This window comes from Paroedura picta, chromosome 9 (assembly GCF_049243985.1).
Source record: "Paroedura picta isolate Pp20150507F chromosome 9, Ppicta_v3.0, whole genome shotgun sequence".
In the NCBI taxonomy this organism is placed as follows: domain Eukaryota; kingdom Metazoa; phylum Chordata; class Lepidosauria; order Squamata; family Gekkonidae; genus Paroedura; species Paroedura picta.
Genome location: NC_135377.1, coordinates 67,119,772 through 67,145,044, shown reverse-complemented (window position 1 = coordinate 67,145,044; position 25,273 = coordinate 67,119,772). Strand labels below are relative to the sequence as shown.

Sequence of the window (25,273 nt, the reverse complement as noted above, 5' to 3'; positions counted from 1 at the left end):
CAGGTGATTCAGCTGTTCTGTACAAAATGGCTCACAAATTTACTTGGGTAAATGATAGTGGCTTGTGAACTGCTGCATATAGCATATTGTAAGCAGGATCCTAGAATCCTACAGACCACAAAGGGCCATCCAGTCCAGCCCCCCACCTTCTCGGGGACTCCTGACAGGTGTTCATCCAACTTCCTCCTAAAAACTTCCAACGAAGGAGGCTCCTCCACCCTCCGAGGCCGCATATCCCATCTACGAACAGCCCTCACCGTCTATACCACTTACTGTCTTATGTGAATACTGAAGCTGAGCTTCTACTTCTTTCTGGTGGTTCCAGACTACTGATAGCCTAATGTGTTAGTTATTGAACGTCTTGTTTTGTTGATTGTACTGACTCCCAATGGGTTATCTCCCTTGAATCCCTGTGAGAAAGGGGGGGGGGGGAGGAAGGAGAGAGAGAGAGAGAGAGAGAGAGAGAGATGAATGAATGAATGAATGAATGAATGAATGAATGAATGGCAGGTGCCAGGGCTCAGGGCTTTTAGTGGGGCCCATTGCTACCAGTCTCCATCCTCCACATGCCCTGACTGCCTCCTTCCCATCCCCCACCTGCTCATATGTGCTCCACGACTGTTGCTCCTTGCTGAGCAAGCTGCCTTGGAGAAGAACATATGGGTGATGCTCAGTGGTGGTGCTCCTTGACAGCATCTCCAACTGCACGCCCTGCCTAACACCATCAGCCAAAAGGCATAGAGGCAACGTTGGCAGCTGGGAATGCAGGTGGCGGGAAGATCTGCAAGTCGGAAAAGGATACGTAGGCAAGTGCGGGCTCACATGGGAGTGGGTAGAAAGTGCGGCATGACTGGTGGGCTCTGGTGCCCAGTCTCCCCTCCTCCAAAACATGGAGCTCCTCCTGACTGAAGCGTTCATTCTGCGATTCTGCAGTTCTGGACATTCTCTATATAAGAACCAACTTCTTCCTTCTGTGATTCTGCAATTGTAGACATTCTCTATATGCCATCTGGCATATGTTCCTTTGTGGCTATGAGCCATTGCCACGTTTTGGAGGTTACTTCGACCACTTGCAAGCATCTGAGGTCTCTAGGCCACTTGCGTCCTTAAGTCCCAGCCGTCTTATATCTCAGTGGCCTATCTAAAACCCAGGATTACACTGCAGCTCTTCGAAGATCATCTAAAAATAGTCAACCTACATAGAAAGCAGGGCTTCAGCCCACAGGAGCCCTGGAGTGGTGAGTTCTCAGACTTCTTGAGTAAAGCAGGAACGTGGACCCTGCTTCAACAGCCACTCTGGTTTGCTAGTCCTGCTCCAACCCATTCTGCCTTCACCCGGTTGAAACAGAAGCAGTGCTCTCTGTTCCAGCAGTGGCCAAACTGTGGCTCTCCGAATGTCCATGGACTACAATTACCATGAGCCCCTGCCAGCATGTAGTCCATGGATGTCCGGAGAGTCACAATTCGCAGCCCCCCTGCTCTATGCAGACCAAAATAGGACTTCTGTTTAACACTGGTGCTAAGATTTAATCACTAAATGTTTTTCCAAGTAGACAAGTCCTGCAACATCTTCAGAAGACCCTCAGTGCAATCCTAGGCAGACTAACCCCCTCCTGAGCCCATTCCTTCCAGCGTTGACTGGAGTAAGTGCACAGAATTGCACTGTAAGTCTCCGAGGCAAATCTCAGTCAGGAAGGAGTAACGTTATTTGAATAACATCAAGAGCGTTTCCCTGTTCTTTGTCCCAGGCCCGTTCTGTCCATGTTTCTTGTGCATGAATAGAGACCTCAGGAGTAGTTATAGTCCCAGGGAAAGTTTTGAGGATGCTGAATCCAACTAACATGAAATGGAAAAGAAGACCTGTTTGGAGTTCAGTAAGGAACGGAATGCAACCAGTAAGGGAATGGTTCCTATCTGTATCAGCCGAAACAAGCCTGGGTCCAACAGAATGCAGGCAAATGCATGTTGGCTTCCAGACATAGACTTCCATTTGCCTCTCCAGCATGTGCAGGTCTCTTAAGTGCCCAGGAGATAAGCTGACACTTGCTGTGCTAGAGCGTTTATACTTGGCACACGGATTGTATATTTGACATGTTGTCAGGGTTGGTCTTACAGTCCGACGTGCTGCCTATTTTTGGACCCTGCCGTATCTTCTCTCCCAGCTGGCTTCCCTAGGCCTGCCTTCAAGCCGTTCAGGGAAAATATCAGAAGCGCAAATTGTACTTCTTTAACCCTTGCCTCAGTATCGGACTGTTGTTGCCGAAGTCGGAAATATGGAGAAGGAATAGCAGAGAGAAATCCTCCAGGTTCCCCCCCTGCCTTAATGCTGCTTTCATTGTGATTGAAACTGACATGGATTCGTGGGTTTATCGTTGCCGAGGAGAGGGGAGTGAGGATAACCTGGCTGCAAGGAACGACTGGGGATGGACTGCTAGCCGGATTGGAAGCCCTTAACGTGACACCTGCAGCATCAAGTTCACCATTATTCCATGCCAGCAAAAACTTTGCCTGCTGAATGCTTTCCCTACCAGAAAGAGGGATGATTTTTCCTCTAGTAGCAGCGGAGAACTGGGAATCTATATGGTGGGGAAACTTGGGAAGAATCCTTGGGAAGTTTATTTAGAGCCCTCCTCTGAAATGTGGCTGAACCCTGTAATACTGTCATTTCCCATCTGAATCGGAAGCAGTTGCTTCAAGCGGCTAGACCTTTTTGCTGGTCACAAAACTGCAAAACATATTCTTGGACATAAGGTGCATGAAAGGTGATTTTTTGTTACTGAACCACTCACCTAGGAGGAAATCAGAATGTTGAATATTGTCAGCAAAATAGCACTCACAGAAGATTACCCATTTCATGTGGATAAAGATTGCCAGGTCTACGTTTCCAGATTGGGAAACTCCTGGAGATCTGGGAAAGACAGGGATCTTTGCTGGGTACAATGCCATACAAATGCCCTCCCTCCCTCCCAAGCATCCATTTTCTCCAGGGGAACAGATCTCTGTAGTCTGAAGTTGAGCTGTATTTGCTGGAGGCTGGCATCCTAAGGTAGGTAGCTGTGTTGGTCTGAAGTAGAAGAGCGAGATTCAGCTCCAGTAGCACCTTAAAATACCAACAAGATCTCCAGGTCATAAACTTTCAAGAGTAAAAGCTCCCTTTGTCAGAATACTACCAGCATTTTTATCCTAAACTCAATACTTGTCCATCTTTCTCCTAATTAGAATTAGAGGAGAGCTGGTTTTTTATACCCCACTTTTGAGTACCCAAAGAAGTCCCAAAGTAGTTTATTAACATATTTTCCTTCCTCTTCCCATAACAGACACCCTGTGAGGTTGGTGGACCTGAGAGAGCTCTGAGAGAACTGCTCTGCAAGAACAACTCTAAGGGAACTGTCACTATGCCAAGCTCACCCAGCATGTGGAGGAGGAATAGGGAATCAAACCCAGTTCTCCAGATTAGAGTCCACTGCTCTTAACCACTAGACCACGCTAGCTAGCATGATAAGAATAATTATTGAGACAGTGATTGCATGGAGGACCAATGCCTCTATTAAATATCAGTGGTTTCTTCAGTGGCTGACCTTACATTAGAACTGTAGATGGGCATCAATATCACAGCTTGCCCTGGTTTGGCCCTAACCAAGTCAGCATGCATAGCTGGCTTCTCTCATATCCATCTGTCTTCCGTCTTGCATTCTGTCTCACATATTCAAACAGTCAAGGGTTTTTGTGACAAGACTGTCATTATGAGCAGAGTCTATTTATACTTGGTTGTAGAGCAGAGGTCATTTACTTGCATTACAACAGAAGCTTTTTAATTGGGCCATCTGAATGGAAAAGCTTTTTCCCCATAATACTGAATATCAAAACGTTTTGCTGTTCATCAGAGGTCGGTAGTAACCTAATATCCAGGAGACAATCTAGCCCATGCCCTGGCTATTATGAGTTGTCATTTTATTTATTTCATTTAGGAAATGTCTGCTAGGCCTTTTTGTTATTTAAAGAAAGTATACAAAGCAGCTCCCCAAAGAGGAAAAACAGCAATGTTTTAACATGAATTTGACTATTGCATTAAGTACTTGCGAGCTGCCTGTTGTCACCTAGAATCATAGAATCTTAGAATCATAGAGTTGGAAGGCACCTCCTGGGTCATCTAGTCCAACCCTCTGCACTCTGCAGGACACTCACAACCCTATCGCTCATCTACAGTAACCTGCCACCCCCTTGAGCCTTCACAGAATCAGCCTCTCCGTCAGATGGCTATCCAGCCTCTGTTTAAAAATTTACAAATATGGAGAACCCACCACCTCCTATGGTGGCAAAGTATCATAAAAGAAGACATTGCACTACAGCTACCCAATCTCACCCCCCCCCTACCAAGATCTCGAGAAATTTCCCAACCTGGAGCTGGGAATCCTTGCTGCACTACAGATGCAGCAAAGACACTCAGAGCACAAACATTCAGACTTGCACTTTCAGGTTACAGTTCTGATTGTTTCAGTGTAAATGCCTTGAGCTCTCTGTCATACTCAGTCGGCACCTCCCAACTCTCCAGACACTTGGGAAGTCTAAAGGAATTACAGCTCATCTCCTGACTACTGAGATAAGTTTTATCGTACAGGATGTGTAGTGTAGGCAGGAGGTCTGAGGATTGTCTGACAACCAGGCAAGAAGAACAAGAGTTGTTTTTTATGCCCTGCTTTGCACTCCTCGAAGGAGTCTCATATCTGCATACAAACACCTTTCCCTTCCTCTCCCCACTACAGACACCCTGTGAGGTATCAGAATTGTGATGCATCCAAGGTCACCCATATGGCTGCGTGTAGAGGAGGAGTAGAGAATCAAACCCTGTTCACCAGTTTAGAAGCCACTGCTCTTAATCTCTACACCATGCTAGCTCTCAAGGGACATGCATTTCCTGTCTCTGCGTTCCTTGGAGGAACTTCCACTCAAAATCTTGGAGGTTTATGTGAACTACGGCTTATGGGGGAAACCAGGGAAGGAGAGCAGAGTATTTCAAGTCGGTTTCCTGCAGCTGATGCCTGCTTGATGCCTGCTCCAACCAGCCTGCTGGTTGATGCCTGCTCCAATTTTCCCCAGCCTCTCTCACAGAGACCCAGCCACCATTCCTGGCTGGTTTCAAGGGACAATAGTGTTTAATAAAACAACTCCGGACTGAGTCTAATCTGTCTAGTTTACTTTGCCTCACAAAGCCTAGTTGGCGGAGTGGCCATGTTTGGACCATGAAATTACTCGTACCGATTTCAACAAAACCGTGATTTCACATGACATCTACACTAGGCCAAGCCCAGGGTTTATTAGCCGAGCAAAGCAGTTCCACGCAGAGGGAGACTAAAATCAGGCTGTGTGGGAACGCACCTATTTGAAAAATCAGCTGGGGTGTGCTGAACTGTTAGGAAATAACAGGGGAAATAATGCAAAGAGGGAAGATACAAGTCGACTACACAGGTTGGAGAATCCACTTCCAATGCATTTCAGAAGTAGATTTTCCTGTCCCACGCAGGAAACTCCAGCTGCAAAAGCACACTGAAAGGGCATTCTCCAATGTGGGCAGAATGGACCAGAGTTATGGCTCTTTCCAGCCCCAGAAATAAAATCTTGGCATGAAGGTAACATGTAATACATGGGATGTGGGGGAAGAAGAGCCTTTGGCAAAAGACCAGTCCAAGATTTCCCTTTAGTGGGGCCTCCCTCAGCCTCTTTGACTGACTCCCTGACCTCGTCACCGCTGGTGATGAAGTCAAACGATATGAAGACTGTTCTAATGAACAGGAAATCTGTGCTCCTTCCGTTTCTTGGAGATGTGTTTGTCAGTATGCCAAACTGTCCTGCTGGCTCTTCCTCTCTGCCTTCCCTGGCATTCATCGGGGCACAGCAGACACGCTGGACAGTTTTGTTAGCTGGCATTTGACATTTAAGGGACCATGTCAGATAATGAGCCCTTTGATTGACTCCTTAGATTACTAGTCAAACTGCATCTTGACTCCAAAAAGCTGGCTCAGAACAGTCCAGCACAGAGGTAGTCAAACTGCGGCCCTCCAGATGTCCATGGACTACAATTCCCAGAAGCCCCTGCCAGAAAATGCTGGCAGGGGCTTCTGGGAATTGTAGTCCATGGACATCTGGAGGGCTGCAGTTTGACTACCCCTGGGGCATCCTGCCCAAATTGTGTCATCTGCATTTGTGGGGATTCCACAGCTGCAAGTTCTTGCCAGCTTGTCTTCAGTTGCTATTAAGAGAAGAGGAAGAGCTGGGTTTTTGTACCCTGCTTTTGACTACTCAAAAAAGTCTCAAAGCGGTTTATGGTCCCTTCCTTTCCCCACAACAGACACTCTATGTGGTAGGTGAGACTGAGAGAGCTCTGAGAGAACTGTGACTGGCCCAAGGTCACCCAGCTGGCTGCATATGGAGGAGGAGTGGAGAATCAAACCCAGTTCTTCAGAGGCCACGGTTCTTAACCATGACACCACGTTCCTCATTCATCTTCTAACTTGGGAGATGTGATTTTGTTTTGCTCTACAAAAAAATGGGTCCTCTCCCTTTGAGCTGCACAACTCTTTCAGACATTATTTTCCTCTTACCACTATTTACTAAGCCAGCCTTTTAAAACTTTTTTTACTATTGAGAAACCCCTTAAACGTTCTCCAGTGTTCAACCGAGCCTGGGAGTGGCACCATTGTGCAGAATAGAATTGGGAACCACGCCTACCTGGGACCTCTCCCCATCCCCTCCAGGCCCATCATTAGTCATTTTGGGAGTGGAGGTGGGTCAACATGATCATATATGGTCATATCACCTGATAAATGTTTAACAAATTTATAAAATATATTTTAAAATGAGTTAACTCCCACCCTTTTGGGAAACCCTTCCAGGGCTGTCAAGAAACCCCAGGGTCAGATTGTAAGCCAAGAAACCCCAGGGTCTCATTGAGACGGCCTGTGCTAGGGACAGGATCGTTAAAGAATTCCCTAGTGCAACACTAAGCAGAGCAATCCCCTTCTAAACCCCACGTTTAACTTTTGCCTCTTTATTAAATAAAAGGTAAAGGTCTATAATTTGGTAAAGCAACGGTGCAGAAAGAAAAGCGGAATTACTGGTGATCACTGCTCTTTTTTTATGACCATTCTGGGAATATTTTTTAAACAGCCTCCCGGCACTTAACCCCCCTTAGACCGGAATCCCAAGACGCCTCTCCATAAGGAAATTTGTCTTGCGATTCCAAGGACACAAGTGAAAAGCTGTGCAGGCACGGAGCCAGAGTCAGGAATCAGTTACGGCCCTGGCAGCAAAATAGATACATATTTTAAAAACCCTGTGCTGAATTATGCAAGCGGCGCCATTACCTTTTGGAGTGCATGGATTGCTTTCAAAACGACAACAATAAAGCTGATGAAAGAGGGCCCAGATTGCAAGCAATGGAATACGAGGACCAGGGAACCGGGTATCCCTCTCTCCAGAGGGTATACTGTACTTCCAAAATGTGTTTCGGAAAACTTCCAGTTCTGAGGCAGTCCTATAGTTACCAATAACGCATGCATCTGTAATACGGACTTGGTAAATGAGTGGTAAAGCCAAAAGGGTTCTTTGCAGCGGTTGTAAGGTACAGGGGGTAGTGGCTGCCTATGAAAAGAATTCCACAGATCAAGGCCAGAATCTTAAATGTTCTCCACTAGGCCAGCCTTTCTCAACTTTTTTGCTGTCGAGAAACCCCTGAAACATTCTTCAGGCTTTCCACTGCCCAATGGAATCTACAATCTCTTCCCTTCCTCTCCCCACAACAGACAGCCTGTGAGGTAGGGAGGCCGAGAGAGCCCTGATATTACTGCTTGGTCAGAACAACTCTAACAAGACTGTGATTAGCCCAGCTTGGGGGGGGGGGCATGATCTGTGTGTGCCAGCATGTCTTCCCCCACCCAACCTGCCCTGGAGGACTTGTTCCAGAGATACTAGGGTGACTTTCCTTTACTCCAGCCTTCCTCAACGTTTTCATTGTTGTGAAACACCTGAAACATTCTTGAGGCTTTTAGAAACCCCCAAAAGTGATGCAATACTGCAGAATATGGCTGTGAAGCATAGCTGTGGACACGCCCACCTGGGGCTCCTCCCCTCCCCACCCTCTCCAGGCCCATCATTAGCCATTTTGGAAGGAGTGGATAGATCAACAGGACCATATACGGTCATATCACCCAATAAACGTTTAAGAAATTTTAAAAAATCTATAAAAACCTAATTCACCCCCACCCATTCAGGAAACCCTTCTAGGGCCTTCAAGAAACCCAAGGATTTCATGAAACTCTGGTTGAAGAAGCCTGCTTTACTCCAAGCTCCCCCAACCCACAACTCGCTTCTTCGGGGTAATCTGTGTCAGCCAACCTTGGGGGTTTGTTCTTGTATCACTTGCTCAAGCTAATTTAGGGGACTTCCAGTCACCCCAGCCACAGGAAACCAACTGTGAGAGAAGGATTCTTGTTGTGGTCCCCAAGACAGTGGGGCACACTCTGGTGGAATGGCCAGGGGTGAGAATTCTGTGGCCAAGCCTGGCTGGGAAAGATTGTTATGGAGCTATCCCCTTTCTCCCACAGCGCTGGTAGGGTGGGCACTGGGCACGGCGGGACAACAGAATCCAAGTCCCAAGAGTAACTTGTATTAAGTTTCATGGCATGCCCCTGCCAGCTCATGAGAATTGTAGTCTATAGAGCCAAAGTTTGGCCACCCCTACCCTATGGGGAAAGCCATGGGAAAGGGCTGACATGTGCAGGAGCCCTCTGCTTTGCCACCTCGTTGGTATGAAGTTGGCTGATCTTTTCAACATCAGTAGCCAATACAAAGAACAATTAACTGATGTTGTGGTTAGCACAAAAGAAAGAAAGGCAGAATGAGTTATTTCCCCCTAGAGATTTATATTGCTATGCAGCTGGGTGGCACGTAACAAATTTTGAGAAGATTCATTAATGTGCGCTCTCATATTTGCTGCTATACGCATTTCACCTTGACAAAACTCTGATCCAAGTACCAGAAAAAAAAATATTGAGGCTTAAAGTCTTTTTGTTACCTATCTATCTATCCATCTGTCTACCTACCTATATTGCCCCAAGGGGGCAAAAGTGCAGCAGATTCAAATCTTCCCTCCCATTTCTTTTCCATTGTAAATTCAACAAGGCCACTGCAGAGCAAGCAGAAAACCAATTTGACCTCCTGACTTCTCCCTGAGTTAGTTAAATTTTTTAAGATATATGTATATTAAAAAATGCAATCCCCCCCCCCCCCAACTGGAGTGACCCCTCTGGAGTAACCCTGGGCTTATTGGGTTGACTCAGCAACCTGTCTGCTGCCGGTGCAGCTCTTTTGCTTCTGTTCTTGGTTGATGATGATTGTTTTAAAATGCTGCTATCTGGGTTCTTAACTTTTAAAACATGTTTTCTGTCACTGTAAGCTGCTTTGGAATGTTATATGAAAAGCATTATAAAAACGGCATCAACGATTCATCGTTGCAGTGAGAATCTCTACTCAGAGTGATGTTTGTGCTTTTTCCTCCAGCTAATTCTTGCCACTTGGGAAGGAGGTTATAACTTGCAGTGCCAGAACCTTACCAGCGCCGGAGAAGCTGACATCCGGGTAAGGCACAAGGAACGATTCCAGCAGGCCTCCGAAAAGGAATAGTCTTCCTTCTCAGTTGTCTTCCATCATTGCATTTACCCGCCTTTTGACGATCCTTAAGAAGGGAATGGCAAATGACCCTAAGGAAGAAGAAGAAGAAGAGTTGGTTCTTATATGCTGCTTTTCCCTACTCGAAGGAGGCTCAAAGCGGCTTACAGTCACCTTCCCATTCCTCTCCCCACAACAGACACCCTGTGAGGTGGGTGAGGCTGAGAGAGCTCTGATATCACTGCTCGGTCAGAACAGTTTTATCAGTGCCATGACAAGCCCAAGGTCACCCAGCTGGTTGCATGTGGGGGAGTGCAGAATCGAACCCGGCATGCCAGTCCGCACTTCTAAGGAAGGGAATGGCAAACCACCTTGTATTGAGTCTGCCCAGGAAACGCTAGAGGGTCAGACATGACTTGGTGCTTGCACAGGGGATACCTTTACCTTTTTAAGATTTATCCATTGGCTTTTGGTTATTTCCCCATGCTTTCCCTTTTTGTTCCAGCTTGTATCTGGCGATGCTCTGTATGGTTTTTCACTATAAAACCCTGACAAGAATGTCTGAAGAAGAATGCGCTGGATCAGATTAGCCATTTATCCAGTCTTGCGCTGTGTCTCCAGGCTGAGTCTTCCCCCTCCTGGCAGTAGCAAACAACTGCCTCAGGATGAGGAAGTTCCTTTACTCATCATGGCTAGTAGCACCTGATAGATTTATCTTCCATGAATCTATTTGCCATCCTCCAGCAGTACATTCCTTATTTAAGTCATTTATTTATTTATGTTTACATTTATTAACCACCATTCCCTGATCTCGCCGACTCATGGCAGTTTGCAATAAAATTTAAAACCCACACAAAATACATAAAATACAGCAAAAAAAAACACTCTATAAACCTCCCCTCACCCACCCATCAACCCCCTATAATAGCAGCCACCACTGCACCCACACCCGGGGGGGGGGGGAGATCTTCTGGCAATGTCCAGCCTATGGGGGCCTATACCAGGAGGGACCCGTTTTTCCTAATCTGGTCTCAACCAAATGCCTGGTGGAAGAGCTCCATCTTGCAGGCCCTGCAGAACTGCGAGAGCTCTGTCAGGGCCCTTAGTTCTTCTGGGAACTCATTCTATCAGGTCAGAGCCAAGACTGTAAAGGCCCTGGCCCTGGTCGAGGTCAGGTGTGCCTCCTGGGGCCGGGGATAACCAACTGATTCAAAACCACAGAGCAAAGGGCTCTGCGGGGGGCATAAGGAGGCAAGCGGTCCCTCAGGTGAGCATGGCCCAAGCCACGGATGCCCTTGAAAGAACCAAAACCTTAAACCTGATCCAGAAGCTAAACGGCAACCAGTGCAGCTGCCTCAGTACAGGCTGGATATGGGTCCTCCAGGATTATCTCATAAGGACCCTAGCAGCCACTTTTTGAACCAATTGTGATTTCCAGGTCAGGGATAATGATAGGCCTGCATAGAGTGAGTTACAGAAGTCTAATCTGGAAGTGATGGTTGCATGGATCACGGTGGCCAAGTGTTCTAGGGGCAGGTAGGGTGCTAGTAGCCTTACCTGACAAAGGTAGTAAAGCACCAATTGGGCTACCCTCATGATCTGAGCCTCCATAGAAAGGGAGGCATCAAAGATCACTCCCAAATTCCTGGCACCAGGTACCTTGTTGAGTAAAGAAGCATTTATTTTTGTCTGTCCTGAATCTAGTACCCATGAACTTTATTAGAGGCCCTTGAGTTCTAGTATTTTGAGAGAGGGTGAAAAGTTCTCTTTGTTCTTTCTCTCTGCTCTCAAGCATAATTTGATGAACCTCCATCATGTCCCTCTCTTAATCATCTCTCTTCTAAACTTAAAAGTACCGGGCTGTTCCGTTTATCCTCAAAGGAAAGCTGCTCCAGCACCTTAATCATCTTAGTTGCTCTCCTCTGTACTCTTCTAGCTCTCCAATGCCCTGTTTGAGATACAGTGACCAGAACTGTGCACGGCGTTGCAAATTAGGCCACACCATAGATCTATAAAGAAGCATTATAATACGGTTTTATTTTCAATCACCTCCCTAATAATCCCCAGCATAGGTTGCCTTTTTTCAACACTGTGGTATTATTTATTTGTTGTCATGTATTGCATGGCGTGTTTAGTGTAGCCATCCGAGGATTGTCTGGCAGCCAGGCAAGGGATGTTCAGAGGTGATTTGCCATTTCCTGCCTCCACGTCATGTCCCCTAAGGTTCCTTGGAGGAACCCCATCCAACTCCTTGGAGCTCTCCCATCCAAATACTAGCCAGGGTCAGTCCTGCTTAGCTTTCAAGATCTGATGGGATTGGCCTTGCCTGAGCTATCTAGTGCTGTGGCCTAGTAGGTTGACACTCATTGAGCTATTCTCGGTCTCAGCAGGTTCAGGCACCATTAACACTTACTTGAAGTTGGGATTCTTTGCCGCAGTGTGCATCACCTTACATTTAGCTCCGTTAGACTTCAATGGCCACATTGTCACCCACTCATGCAATTTATGAAGATCCTACTGGAGTTCTGGACAGTCAGGTCCGGTTTTCACCATCCTGCAATATCGTTGCAACCGCCCAGTTTTGTCATTGGAGTCTCCTGTAGCACAGGAGCAGCTTTTCCATGGACAATTTGAGCTGCAGTAAGAAAGTCATGCTCTGCAGGCAGAAATCTGCTCCACCCTTGTGGAAGCCCTGGTTTAATTTGAGCAACAGTGATATTTGTAAGCGGAAGTTTCACCTGGACGGAACATTCTTGCGGAACAGCAGATGCAGTTCCTTCAAGCAGCGGATATTAATGTCTCTGTCTTGTTCTTGCAGGTGGCCAAGGTGCTGTGGTGGTATTACTTTTCCAAAGTAATTGAATTTGCTGACACTATTTTCTTTGTGTTACGGAAGAAAAACAATCAAATTACTTTCCTTCATGTTTATCATCACGCGACGATGTTTAACATCTGGTGGTGTGTCATGAACTGGATACCATGTGGACAAAGTGAGGATTTTATCCTTTTTTTGTAGTCTAAATATGTGAACAAAACAGACACATTTATGATTATATATTAGAGAGAAACTGTACTGCTTAAAACTGGGTATTTTCATTTATTCGAGATTTGGCTATATCTGAGGTTACTGTTTGGTATATTTAGGAATCTTAGGTACGTGAAGGAAGCAGTGAGTGGGTGGTGAGGCACACTGTAAAATAAACAGAGCTGCTCTTCAGTTGCCATTTTTTCTGTGTTGTCCGATTTCGTATGTTATGGTGACCATCTCATACATGCCTCTGTTCAGCAGAATTTGTGATGGATAAAAATGCAAAGTAATTTGTAACTTTTTAAACAGAGACTAGATGGCCATCTGACAGAAATGCTGATTCCATGAACTTAGGCAGATTGTGAGTGGGTGGGCAGGAAGGGATGTGCCAGTGTTTGTCTCTTGTGGTCCTTGCAGACCCAGGGAATTGCTGATCGCCACTGTGGGATGGTAGGTGAATTTCCTCCAGGCCAAGCTGGATTCTAGAGATTTTTGGTGGGGGGATCACTTGGGCATGAAGTTGGGGTCAGTGTGTGTGGGCAGATAGTTGTAAGTTCCTGCCTTGTGCAAAGGGTTGGACTAGATGACCTTGGAGGTCCCTTCCAACTCTGATTCTGTGATTCTAATAAAGAAATTCTACTTACAGCCCAATCTGTGCTGTGCTGGTGAGACCTGGGAATGCCCGCTTTCTCTCCTTTCAGTATCTGAATACAAAGAATGGGATTTGTTACCGCCTGTTGCTGCAGTAAGGATTGGAGGGACAGTGGCCCATAGGATCTGCTCTTCACAATTGATCACAGTGCAATAAAGGGAACAGATTTTGGCTACTAATCATGCTAAATCTTTTCTCCTTCTGTTCTCTCTCTGAGGAAGAGCTCAACCAGTCTGCCACACTACCAGGTAGATCTGCCCTTCCAACGGTCTCCTCTTTTGCTGAGCCTCCAGGGAGGGAAGGGGAGCAACATAAACCCACAGAACAGCTCCTGCTCATATTTCTCCAGACCCATATAGTATTTACAGAGCAGTTCATTGTCTGAAAGAGCCTTGAATCCAAAAAGAGGCACTGCTGGATTCTGTCAGTTCTTCAGATTGTCTGTGAGTGGCTGCATTGGTGGTTAGAACACCTGACCCTTATCGAAAATGCACTGTGCTAACCAGTTTAATGCATTTGTTACAGGTTTCTTTGGACCCACTCTGAACAGTTTTATCCATGTCCTCATGTACTCCTACTACGGTCTGTCTGTGATTCCGTCCATGCACAAGTATTTATGGTGGAAGAAATACCTTACGCAGGCACAGCTGGTACACTTGAGATTCTCATTCGCTCTTGTTGATTTGCAGTGTGAAATATAAAAATTACCCAGCAGTAAGCCAAACCCCCTTACAAACCATCTTCAAACAGGGCTAAGGAGAAAACTGGGCTGGGGGTGGGGGTGAGAGTGGGAGCACATTCTCATACAACAGATTATTTCTTCTATAGAGGGGGGTAGGAGGAGGAGAATAGGGACCTATCTAGAGTTATGGCATTTAAAAAGTGTGACTATCCCATTAAGAAAATGACAGTCAAATTTCAGGCTGGCATAGATCATTATGTTGCTTGTTCAGTAAAGCTGTGTTCATCTTGCTGGGGCCTCATCTTAATCCCCCCCACTATAGTTTGTTATGAGGTCTACGGTTTCAAGCTAAATACAGTAAAATTACTATGTACAACTCTAAACAAACTTAGAATTATTAAAACAAAAGCATCTGTGTTGCCAAGTTTATCGCTTGAAGTATCGAAAACTGGAACTCATGTTATTTAACAAGGTGGATGTTTTGGCTACAAGCCTTCATCAATATAAATATATTCACCAGGTTAATCAAAATTCATTCATCTTTCTTGTCAAAAAGCATGTAAATGTAACATGGGCTACAAAGACAACATGGTCTGTAGCCCTTTGGGGAACCTAAGTCTGCAATGTGTTTGATCATTCTAGCATTGGGTTCTTTGTAGCCAATGTTAAATTTAGATGCTTAAATTTAAATGCTTGGGTACTTTAGGCCAGGGGGTAGTCAACCTGTGGTCCTCCAAATGTCCATGGACTACAATTCCCATGAGCCCCTGCCAGCATTTGCTGGCAGGGGCTCATGGGAATTGTAGTCCATGGACATTTGGAGGACCACAGGTTGACTACCCCTGCTTTAGGCAATAAATTGGCAACAAATGCAAATGGCTTTTGTATTAATAATTATACGCTTATTTATAGCCATGCACAGTATTTCCTGACAAAATGTAAGAAACTACCGAGGTCTGACTCTGTGAAGAGTTATTACCACCTTCTTACTGAGCAAAAATATGCACGCAGCCTAATACTATTAAGGTGCATTTAAAATTATTTCTGTGGGCATATATCAGCAATGCAGAATTTGCAAGTGTGTTTGGGGAATTTGGGCCCAATGCCTAATTGTGCCAACAATAAGTGTGTCTTTCTCCCCCTGCAGATACAGTTTCTGCTCACCATTACACACACCCTCAGTGCTGTCGTGAAGCCATGCGGATTTCCATTTGGTTGCCTGATCTTCCAGTCCTCATACATGGCCACACTAGTCATTCTCTTTGTTAACTTTTATGTTAAGGTAAGCTGGGGGAGAGGAAGAATACATGTGTTGTTTGCTTATTCATTTATGCAATTTATACACTGTCCCTCACTGTGACATCTTGGGGCAGTACACACAAAATCAGAGGGGAATGGGAAAGACACATAGAACACCTGAAACGACATGAATGAGAAAGGATATAAACGCTTACATAGGTAATCAGGAACAGCAGAAAGAGATAACAGCAACAGTCAGGGACATACTGGAAGTCAAGGTTGCCTGACAAGGGGACAGGTTGGAGTGAGGTCCCCATTATCAGCCTCATCTGAAAGCCTGGCAGAAAAACTGTTTGAGCTCCGATAGGGCTGTGACTTCATTGGGTAGCTTGTTCTACCAGGTTGGGGCCATGGAGGAGAAGGCTCTGGCTCTGGTCGAGGCCAGGCGGACTTCTTTAGGGCCAGGGATCACCAGGTGGCTTGAATGGGTAGAGCGTGTCACTCTTTGGGGAATATATGCAAACAGATGGTCCTTAAGGTACACAGGAACCTGACCGTGTATGGTCTTGAAGAACTGTATGTTTCACTATTAGGGATGAAGTATAATTCCGGGTGTAAACTTCCATTTGCAAGCACACTTTGAGTTTGACGTTTCTTCAGGCACATGAAAGAACCAGCATGGTATAGTGGTTAAAGAGTGGCAGACTCTAATCCGGACAACAGGGTTTGATTCTCCAGTCGTCCTCCACATGCAGCCAACTGGATGACCTTGGGCTAGTCACAGTTCTCTTAGAGCTGCTCTCACTGAGCAGTTCTCTTAAGAGTTCTCTCAGACCTACCTACCTCAAAAGATGTCTGCTATGGAGAGAGGAAGGGAAAGGTGTTTGTACGCCACTTTAGGACTTCTTTGGGTAGTGAAAAGTGGGGTATAAAAAACAGCCCTTCTTATATCCAGAATTAAACTTTGTTGGTCTGAAAGGGGCTACTGGACTCAAACTTTGTTCTGCTGCTTCAGGCCAAAACAGCTACCCACCTGAGGTTACTAGAGATGATGGGGTTAGATGCTCACAGGGGACATTATAAGATTAGCTAACAAATCTCTCCTTTATTGGATGAGGACTGATGACCAGCTGATATTAACTAAAACTTGGGAAAGGGGCCACACCTCCTCACAGCCAATTTGGTCAAACTTTCCCTTGACATTTGCTGAACACGATAAGGGAATCCTATTAAATTTTAAAATCATCACTCATGCCAGATCTCACCATGAAAGCGAGCAAGAGACACGACCTCAGCAATCTTGCAGTGTGATAATGTGTTCACTGCAGTGTGATAATGTGTCCGCGGGGGGGGGGGGGGAGTGTCCAATTCTGCAGCGTTTGGAGTCCTTTGCAAACTCCTTGCTTGTCTTTGGCTCCCAAAGCAAAATCAAATTTCACCGGGATTTAATAACTGGGGAAGGGGAGACATGTGACATTAAAACAGGGGCTAGCAAACCCAGTACAATAAGAACAGCTGGAATTCAACACAGGGAAGCGACATGGAAGTTAAAGTCTTAGTGCTGGAATCTAGAGCTGGCTTCAAGCTGCTGGCCTCGGATGGGAATGATGAATTGCCATTTGCATCAAACAAGGTATTGAGCGGGGCACAGTCACATAGCACAGCACATGCATGTACATGTACATTCCTCATGAGAGAGCAAAGCAAATCTATATAATCCAATGCACCCTCTGGGTTTGCATAATCTGGTATTAGGGAGCTTTATTGCTTACCTTGCAGAAACAGAGACATCTGGGAACCCAACCGGCTTGATATAATGGTTAAGGAGCGGCTTTGATTCCTTACTCCTCCTCCACAAGCAGCCAACTGGGTGACCTTGGACAATTTGCAGTTCTGTTAGAACTGTTCTTATAGAGCAACTTTCTTAAAGCTCTCCCAGCCCCACATACCTCAAAGGGTGTCTGTTGTGGAGACAGGAGGGGAAAGGTGTTTGTAAGCTGCTTTCGGGCGCCTTTGGGTAGTGAAAAGTAGGGTAGAGAAAAAAAACCCAGTGCTTCAACCTATACGTGAGCTACTAACATAAAGCATCATACATATTAAATACACACAGCAAGTGGTGATGGTTGTGGTAGGAGCTCATTAGCTGAACGGCTGTCTGCACAGGAGTTAAAGCCAACCCAGAACTCCCTCAAGCAGATCAACACAGCTTCTTCTGCATCATTAACTTACAAGTCAGGCCATTAACAATTCAGTGAAAAGAAACATACACACCATGCCATCTTGAAAGTGCAGGTTTTCAGAGCGGCTTTCCTTTGTCATTTCAAAATCTGGTTTACAGGTGGAAGAGAGTAACATTTTATATTTTGATGGTGTGCTGGCCTCTTGGTGGTTTTAATCAATCAGCCTTAATTATACCAGTAGCAATACTTGATTTTTGGAAGCTTTGGAAACAGACTGGAATTGGGTAAAAGATGACACCGGAATTTGGAACAGGGCACTCAATCGTCCTGAAATCCAGAGTTTGACTGTCAGCAATTGAAAATAGATTAAAGATTTGTCCACTCTGTGATGTAGTAAATACACCTACATTTATTCTCATTTACTTCACCATCAGTTTAATTTCCTCCCCCCTCTCCCCCAAATGGGGGAGGGCTAGCTGAGCTCCAAGGATTCCCTCTAGATTTTGGGCCATCTGTTAGCCAGCTGTAGAGGCACAGACTGGTTGTGAACATGAAACTGAAGTGCTTCGTGTATGAAAAGCACTCAGAGAATCACAATACCCTGTGCTGGGTGTGCTGCTACTCCGGTATATGGTGAAGAGAAGCATTCCATCTCATTAACAAAGATCTAGTTATCTCCTTTGTGCTGACTTTTGTGGCAGCAGCGGGCTCTAGGCAAATTTTTGCCCTAGAAATGCACATTTCATGTTCCCTATATTTGCCTTGGTTGTACCTCTTTGGTTTTAACAATATTGCATTCCGCTGTTAATCACAACTATAGTGTTCTTGTACTGGGTGGAAAAGAGCTTCTCCCTTTTTTAACATAACAAGCTGAGCAATGACTTTTCTGCAGAATCTTGCTTATCAGCAGTTCCATGAGAAAAGATGCTGCTGGGCATTTCTTTAAATAATAAAGTGGGGGGAGGAGAGGAGAAGCCCCTGCTCTAGATTTAGTGCAGGGGTCAGCAGTTCTCCTTCTGCAGAAAGAGGGTTACCCATCACTTTGGCCATCTCCAGTGCTACAGGCATAATCCACTAATGCGGCCATCTTAAAAGCATGACGCAAGACCTTACCCCATCACAGACATACTGTTATACTGCATGGAACCTCTTCCATCATTCTCCACCCCACAGCATCAGAGGACTGGAAGGAAGACCGGATAGGGTCAGGTTATACTTTACTAACAAGTAAATATCTCCTAGTCCTTCACTTCTTCCTGAGAGGATTAGTCGGTAAGCTAACCCTTATCTCAGGCCTTGACACATTTCCTTTGGCTCAGAGAACCAATCTAAAAATGTAGGCACCAGACCCATTTTTCAGAGGTGAATAGTCATAATTCTGAATAGTCACAAGAGCCTCTTGTGGCGCAGAGTGGTAAGGCAGCAACATGCTGTCTGCCCATGAGGCTGGGAGTTCGATCCCAGCAGCCGGCTCAAGGTTGACTCAGCCTTCCATCCTTCCAAGGTCGGTAAAATGAGTACCCAGCTTGCTGGGGGGTAAATGGGATCGCGGTCAAAGGTTGAAAAAGGGACTAGCAAGATTTTCAGGTTTTGAGAGTCAAAGTGCCCTTTGTCAGGTCCCTGATGAGAGGAGCTTTGATGCTCAAAAACGTATACTCCAAAAATCTTGCTGGTCCCTAAACTGCTACTGCACTCATATCTAGGAGCCAGTATAGAAGGCAGCTGATTAGGAAAGGAATTCATCTGCTGCCACTGAATGGTGTAAACCAAGAAGGAAGCCACAACAAGTACTTTATGCACTTTTTTTATACCATGAATTTTCAAAAGTATTTTGATGTGAAATGTCATACCTTTTGGATACACGCTTTTCTTGGATGCTTTGGGCTGATCTTGCGTTGAGCAGGGGGTTGGACTAGATGGCCTGTATGGCCCCTTCCAACTCTAGGATTCTGTGATTCTGTTCTATGATTTGCTGGCAGGGGCTCATGGGAATTGTAGTCCATGGACATCTGGAGGACCACAGGTTAGCTACCCCTGCTCTAAACCACCCCAAAAGCTTCTTTGCCCTTCTGTCAGGCTCCAGCTGACTGGGTACCAGGACAGCATCTGTTTTCAGGCAGCTGAAAAGAGGAGATGAACAAAGTCCTTGGGAATGGACCACCCGAAGGATGCATAGGAAAGGTCCTTAAAAGTTACCTGGTGGACTTCTATATGTTTTATATCTACTTGAGACATAGGAAGAACTCCTAATTTTGTTTCTTCTTGGTATTTTTTTCCCTCCAGACATATCGGAAAAGACCTTCAAGGACTGACACGAAAGACGTCTCTCCGCTGACAGAAATCAAGAACGGGTTCCACAAAGAGTACATATCGGCAGCTAACGGTGCTCTGACCGCTAAGAAAGCACAATAAGGAGTATACTTTAACAATAGATTGTAGCCGACAAAATTCCTCCCACTCTTTTTTTTTCCTAAAAAAGACAGAGAGCAATCCTAAGCGGGTCCAGGCAGAAGTCAGCCTCATTCACTCTCCAGTGGGGCTTCCTCCCAGGAATGTGTTCTTAGGATTGCGGGGCTCGAGTCGATCATTCGAGCGGGCGCAGCTTTTAGGACGACCTTCGTCTCAAGTCTGGTTACATTTATCTTGCTCCCAGGTGTTTAACTCGCTGTCGTTTAAGGTTAAGAAGGCAAAGTAGTAGCTAACATTTTGATGAAAACCACCAGCAGAATAATGTGTCAGGGTGGACGCTGCGATCGTCCGCACCCCTCAGCCAAAAACAATGCCACAATTTCATCTCCAGTGGGGCAGAACGCCTGACACAACCCTCGCTTCAGAAAAATTTAAAGTGTGGTTGCATTTCGCACTAGCGTACTACCTTTAGGATCTAATCTGCGAGCTGCTTCGTTATTAGTTCTTCCGTCACACGCAGTAATATCGGGGTTAGGCAAAGCAGGTACTTTATTTCATTTCCAAATTATTTCCTTCCCTCCATTCTATCAATGATAGATGGGGGGGGGGCGTACCCCCAGCTTGTGTGCCCATGACACTTGACTGCCACCACCTACGTGTCCCAAAATGGCTTCCGTTATAGCAAAAGGGCAGGAGTTGTCTGACCAAGGCCTTGTTAGGCTTGACTACAAGTTAGTGCCAATAGAGGCATCTGCTCTGCGTGGGCCTGCCATGAGAACTTGCACACAGTGGCATCCACCCCACTTTTAAGAATCGCAGGAGATTACAAGCGAACAAGCGTGTCAGCTGTAATTCGCCTCTCAGTAAGTGTGTCTCACACACCAAATCTTGTATAGCCTAGACACTGTGATAGTTATTGTGACAGTCGATGGTAACATTATTCATGGCCTTTTTGCCCTCCCGCTCCCTGGCTCAGGAAGGGAAAGTCCACGCAAAACACGTACTTGTTTAAAATCAGGGGGAAAGGTTTAAAAACGGGGAAAGATTTTGAAGTCACAAAACCTTCCTAAAAGTTTGCCAAGAGAATACTTGCTTAAAAACAGGGGAAAGGATTTTTAAAAAGGCACAGAACCTTCCTAAAGGTTTGCTAGGAGAGTACTTGTTTTAAAACAGGGCAAAAGATTTAAAAATGGGGAAAGATTTTAAAGTCACAAAACCTTCCTAAACGTTTGCTAGGAGAGTACTTGTTTAAAATCAGAGGAAAAGATTTTTAAAAGCCACAAGCTCTAATAACTTACACATTCCTAAAATCAGAACCTTTTGGCTCCTGGTTTGCCCTCTTATTTTTGCTTATAGAAGCCAAAGATGCACAGAGGTTGCCCATAAAGAGGGCTGAAATATATTTAGTTGGGAGGCTATCTCCAACTTTTACAAGCTTTCCCCCTCGGTGGTCTTCTAGCATCCACTAGGTCTACTTCGGGGCTGTTTGCCATCACAGCAGTTTAAGACTGCACCCCCACCCGATGCTGGGGTGGGTGAGAGGTCAAGGATCAGTGCTAGGAGGCAAGATCAGGGGGAGGGTTCATCTTGAGGCCCTCGCTGCCACCTGTCCACGATGACCGGTTGGCTGCTGTATGGCCTCTCTCGGATTACCAGCACACTTCTGTAATCTAAGATCCAGCCTTCTTTCAAACAGGGCTTTGCAGCTATTGGATGTACATTTCACTCCGTTTAGCTAAGTGTCAGGAAATGGGCGGGAACAGAGCCTGGTTTGGTGAGCCATCACTAAGCAACAAGCCAGCAGACAAAGCACAGCAGGTGGGCTCAGATGGGCAAAGGTGGGGCTGGCCAAAATGGATAGGGCCACAAAGAGCAAAGATGCTGTTAGTGCGGCATCTAAGCTGACTTAGCTGTGTCACCCCAGCATGTTGCTGCCATGTTGCTGTCACGGCCTGGGCTGGAGCAAGGACAGTCACAAGTCTCACCAACGCATCAAACGAAACACAAGTTCTTCAGGTCCCATCTCTTCCCTTCAAACGTTTCTCGGTAAACATACTGGGAGTGTGAGATGAAGAGATCCAAGCATTCCAGATCCCTCACCCAAAATGGGGCCGTCCACCCAATAAACCTGGCTTCTGCCAGACTCATGCAACCCAGTGGTGCATGCAGTGTACAAAGACACACAAAAACGGAGAACAAGTGCAGAGAGACGCTTGCTGACCCAAGAGTAAACCAACCGGGCTCAGGCAAGTCTGCAAATGACTTTGAAGTGATCTCTTTGGAAATAAAGTGATGCACCTGAGGCTTCTAGGGCTGGCTCACCTGCGTCCTTGGCTAGCCTTTAGGGGGTGTTTTTGCTTTGTGAAGGGCTTGGACGGCTGGTTCTTCGGCCAGCTTGACGACCCCCGCATCGTACACAGGGAAAGAGGGCTCAGCCCACTCAGATGAGGCCGGGGCAGGACAGGGGCCTTGGGCTCCTTGGTGCCACTCAGCTTTCCCCATCTGCACCACCAACAGCAGTGCGCAGGGAGCTTTTCTTTCCCTTGTGGCTCTAACTCCAACCCTGAAGACGCCATAGATGAGGAGGTTATGGAAGTACGGAGAAGTGAGCAGGGAATAACGGGGGCTGCAGCCCCGAAACTAGCAAGTTACGTTAGTCTCTGGACGTTAAAACAAACCCTTCTAGGACTGGGGTCCAAAGCACAGTTATCAATGGGATTTACTTCTGGGGAAACCAGTCGAGAATCAGGCTGTCCGTTATACTTGCTTGATTAAAAAAAAATTAAATGTAGCGTCATCCCTGAAAAGCAATACAAGGAAAGCCTCTCTCCTGGTCACGATGTTAATTGCTAAGGTGTAGCAATAAGGAAAGAATATTGGGATGATTCAGGCAACCAGTGAGGAGAGACTTCTGCAATCTCCAAAAGTAATCATTGGATGGGATACGGGAAAGAAGGCATCGTGTCCCCCCCCCCCCGCCCCGCCCCGCCCCGCCCCAGCAAAGCCCTCGTCACAGAACTATGAAAACCAAAGGCACCCATTCTCATTTTAAGGGGAATCTCTTTGAAGAGGTGGTTTCCAAACTGGCCATTTGAATTTCAAATTAAAAATTTTCACAAGCATCTGTTCTGAGCACTGGTCTAATGTAGTAAAGAAGAGCTGGGTTGTTTATACTCCACTTTTCACTTCCCAAAGTGGCTTCCCAACACCTTTATCTACTCACAGCAGATACCCTGTGAGGTAGATAGTGCTGAGAGCTCTAAGAGAACTGCTCTGAGACCAGCTCTAACAGAACTGTGACCGGCCAAAGGTCACCCAGCTGGCTGCATGTGAAAGAGTAGGGCATCAAACTCAGTTCTCCAGATTACAGTCTGCTTCTCTTAACCACGATACCATGCTGGTTCTCAATAATGTGATGTAATAAAAAGATTCCAGAGACCTGGACTTATAATAACCCTACTCCCAGGGTGGTCCCTGGCTATACACCTTTTACCCTAATTTACATCCCAGGAGGATAAAGCGGAGGGAGCAAGAGCCAATTCAAAAGACCTGAGCTTCTTGGGAGAAAGAAAGAGCAGGGGGACAGGAGGAGGACAGATCACAGAAAGACTCTGAGCTGGGCTGGCAGACTCGAGAGTGTGACCAGACTCCAGGGAAGCCATATTCTGGATGACCTGCAAATCCATCATCTGCTACACCCTGAGCCATTTGTGAGCCAGCCTAGCCTTAGCCTAGCCAAAGCACGGACCCAGTCAGGTCCGTGTCCCGGCTTGGCCAATGGGGGCCTGCTGGTGCCACTGGGCCCATTACCAGCCCTTGGCCTAGTGCACCTCACAGGGTCGTTGTGAGGATGAGGTGAAGAGGGGAGAACAATGAGATAGGCAGCTTTAGGTCATGAGTACAGAGAGGTTGTATGATTTTAAAAGCACACACCAAAAAAATGCTCAGCCTCCCATTAGACTGATTCAGAAGGAATGAGGTCCCATATCCCAGAACTTGGTGACCATAAAAGCGAGGAAAATAGTTATTGAAATTTTACCCAACTGTCTCTGAACCGTTGAGCTATGAAGATGTTGCTGGGGTCACTGGGTGAGCTCTTAGAGAACTTCCGATGTCACAGGTTGGTTCCAGTTTCTTGAGTCTAGCCCATCAGACATCTTGAGACTGCCTTTTCATTTTTTTAAAAAAAAGCTTATGCTTAAAAGAGGAACGATGCCTTACTCAATCTTTCAAAGGGCTGACAAAACACACCGTCTTACAGACGCAAAAACACTTGACAAATTAGAAATCAGGTTTGCTCAAAATGTAAAAACACCATGAACAAGATGCTGCTATTCTGAAATACCCCAAATGGAATCTTTTTAAAGCGATTCTCCTGTAATGTACCACTGAAATAAATACCTTTTCCAGTCAGTGCATTTCATGGTCTCTCTCTTGTTCCCGCTGCAAGGCACTGAAATGACTTGGAGGGAGACGCCAGGGACAAGATCGGCCCCTTTCCTCCCTAATCTAGGAAGTACATCAAGGAGGTGAAAGACTTAATAGACCCTGGGAGGTATTTATGTAGCCATTTCCATACCATATTTCCTTAGTTCAAGGCTATTTGTGAAAAAAGAAAATGATTCAGAAACATTAAAGCAAGTAATATCATAACCCAGGGTAGTCAAACTGCAGCCCTCCAGATGTCCATGGACTACAATTCCCATGAGCCCCTGCCAGAATTTCACTCTTCTTCCTGATCCCAGACCAACGGAGGCAACCTACTCCAAACTCTTCTGACCAGCTTTCGGTTATTTTCATTTTCCCCCTAATTAGAAAGTTCTTAGGTGGTGCCAGAAGTCCAAAGGGCAACCGAGAAAGATCGTATTTAATGGCAAAGATTGAAACGCTTTAAAAGCCTCTTTTGACCTGCTAATCCCTTAATGTTTTTGCTGTTTAGGATAAACCAAGTTGTCTCCTAGGAAGCATGATAACAGAATAGCTTAAGATGCAAAACATAATAGGCCCCAGAGGGCTTATATATAAAATATAATCAGTTGAGGCAAAGTTGGAAGTAACTCACAGCATTTCAGCTATTTTGAAGGTTGGGATTGGGAGCTCTTCGGTGCTGCCCCGTGGTGGGCCAGAGGAGAAATGCACAACCATTCTAGGGATGGGCAGTTTGGCTCAGAAAAACCTGGAAATACTTGCATCAGTGCTGCTTCGAGTACTTTTCAGGTTTATCCGAGCCGAATCAGAGAAGCCCAAATTGATTCCAGCTTGATTTGACTGACTACGATCCCACCAAAATCTGATCCTAAAGATCTTCAGCTGTTTGTTGGGCTCTGCCCCCGAAATGCCCCACATACAAGAGTTGGTTCTTATATGCTGCTTTTCTCTACCCAAAGGAGTCTCAAAGCAGCTTACAATCACGTTCCCTT

General features: G+C 45.9%; 1 protein-coding gene across 1 annotated transcript in view; it reads left to right on the top strand.

Moving 5' to 3' along the window:
• Nucleotides 1-24,266, top strand: part of ELOVL2 (ELOVL fatty acid elongase 2) — a 67,479-nt gene extending 43,213 nt beyond the window's left edge. Inside the window, exons 4-8 of the mRNA XM_077353197.1 lie at nucleotides 9,556-9,633; nucleotides 12,482-12,653; nucleotides 13,869-13,993; nucleotides 15,173-15,307; nucleotides 19,728-24,266. Of these exons, the coding sequence (XP_077209312.1) occupies nucleotides 9,556-9,633; nucleotides 12,482-12,653; nucleotides 13,869-13,993; nucleotides 15,173-15,307; nucleotides 19,728-19,856 (639 nt within the window). The 3' untranslated portion in view covers nucleotides 19,857-24,266. The remainder of the gene's footprint in view (nucleotides 1-9,555; nucleotides 9,634-12,481; nucleotides 12,654-13,868; nucleotides 13,994-15,172; nucleotides 15,308-19,727) is intronic.
• The last annotated feature ends 1,007 nt before the right edge of the window (nucleotides 24,267-25,273 follow it).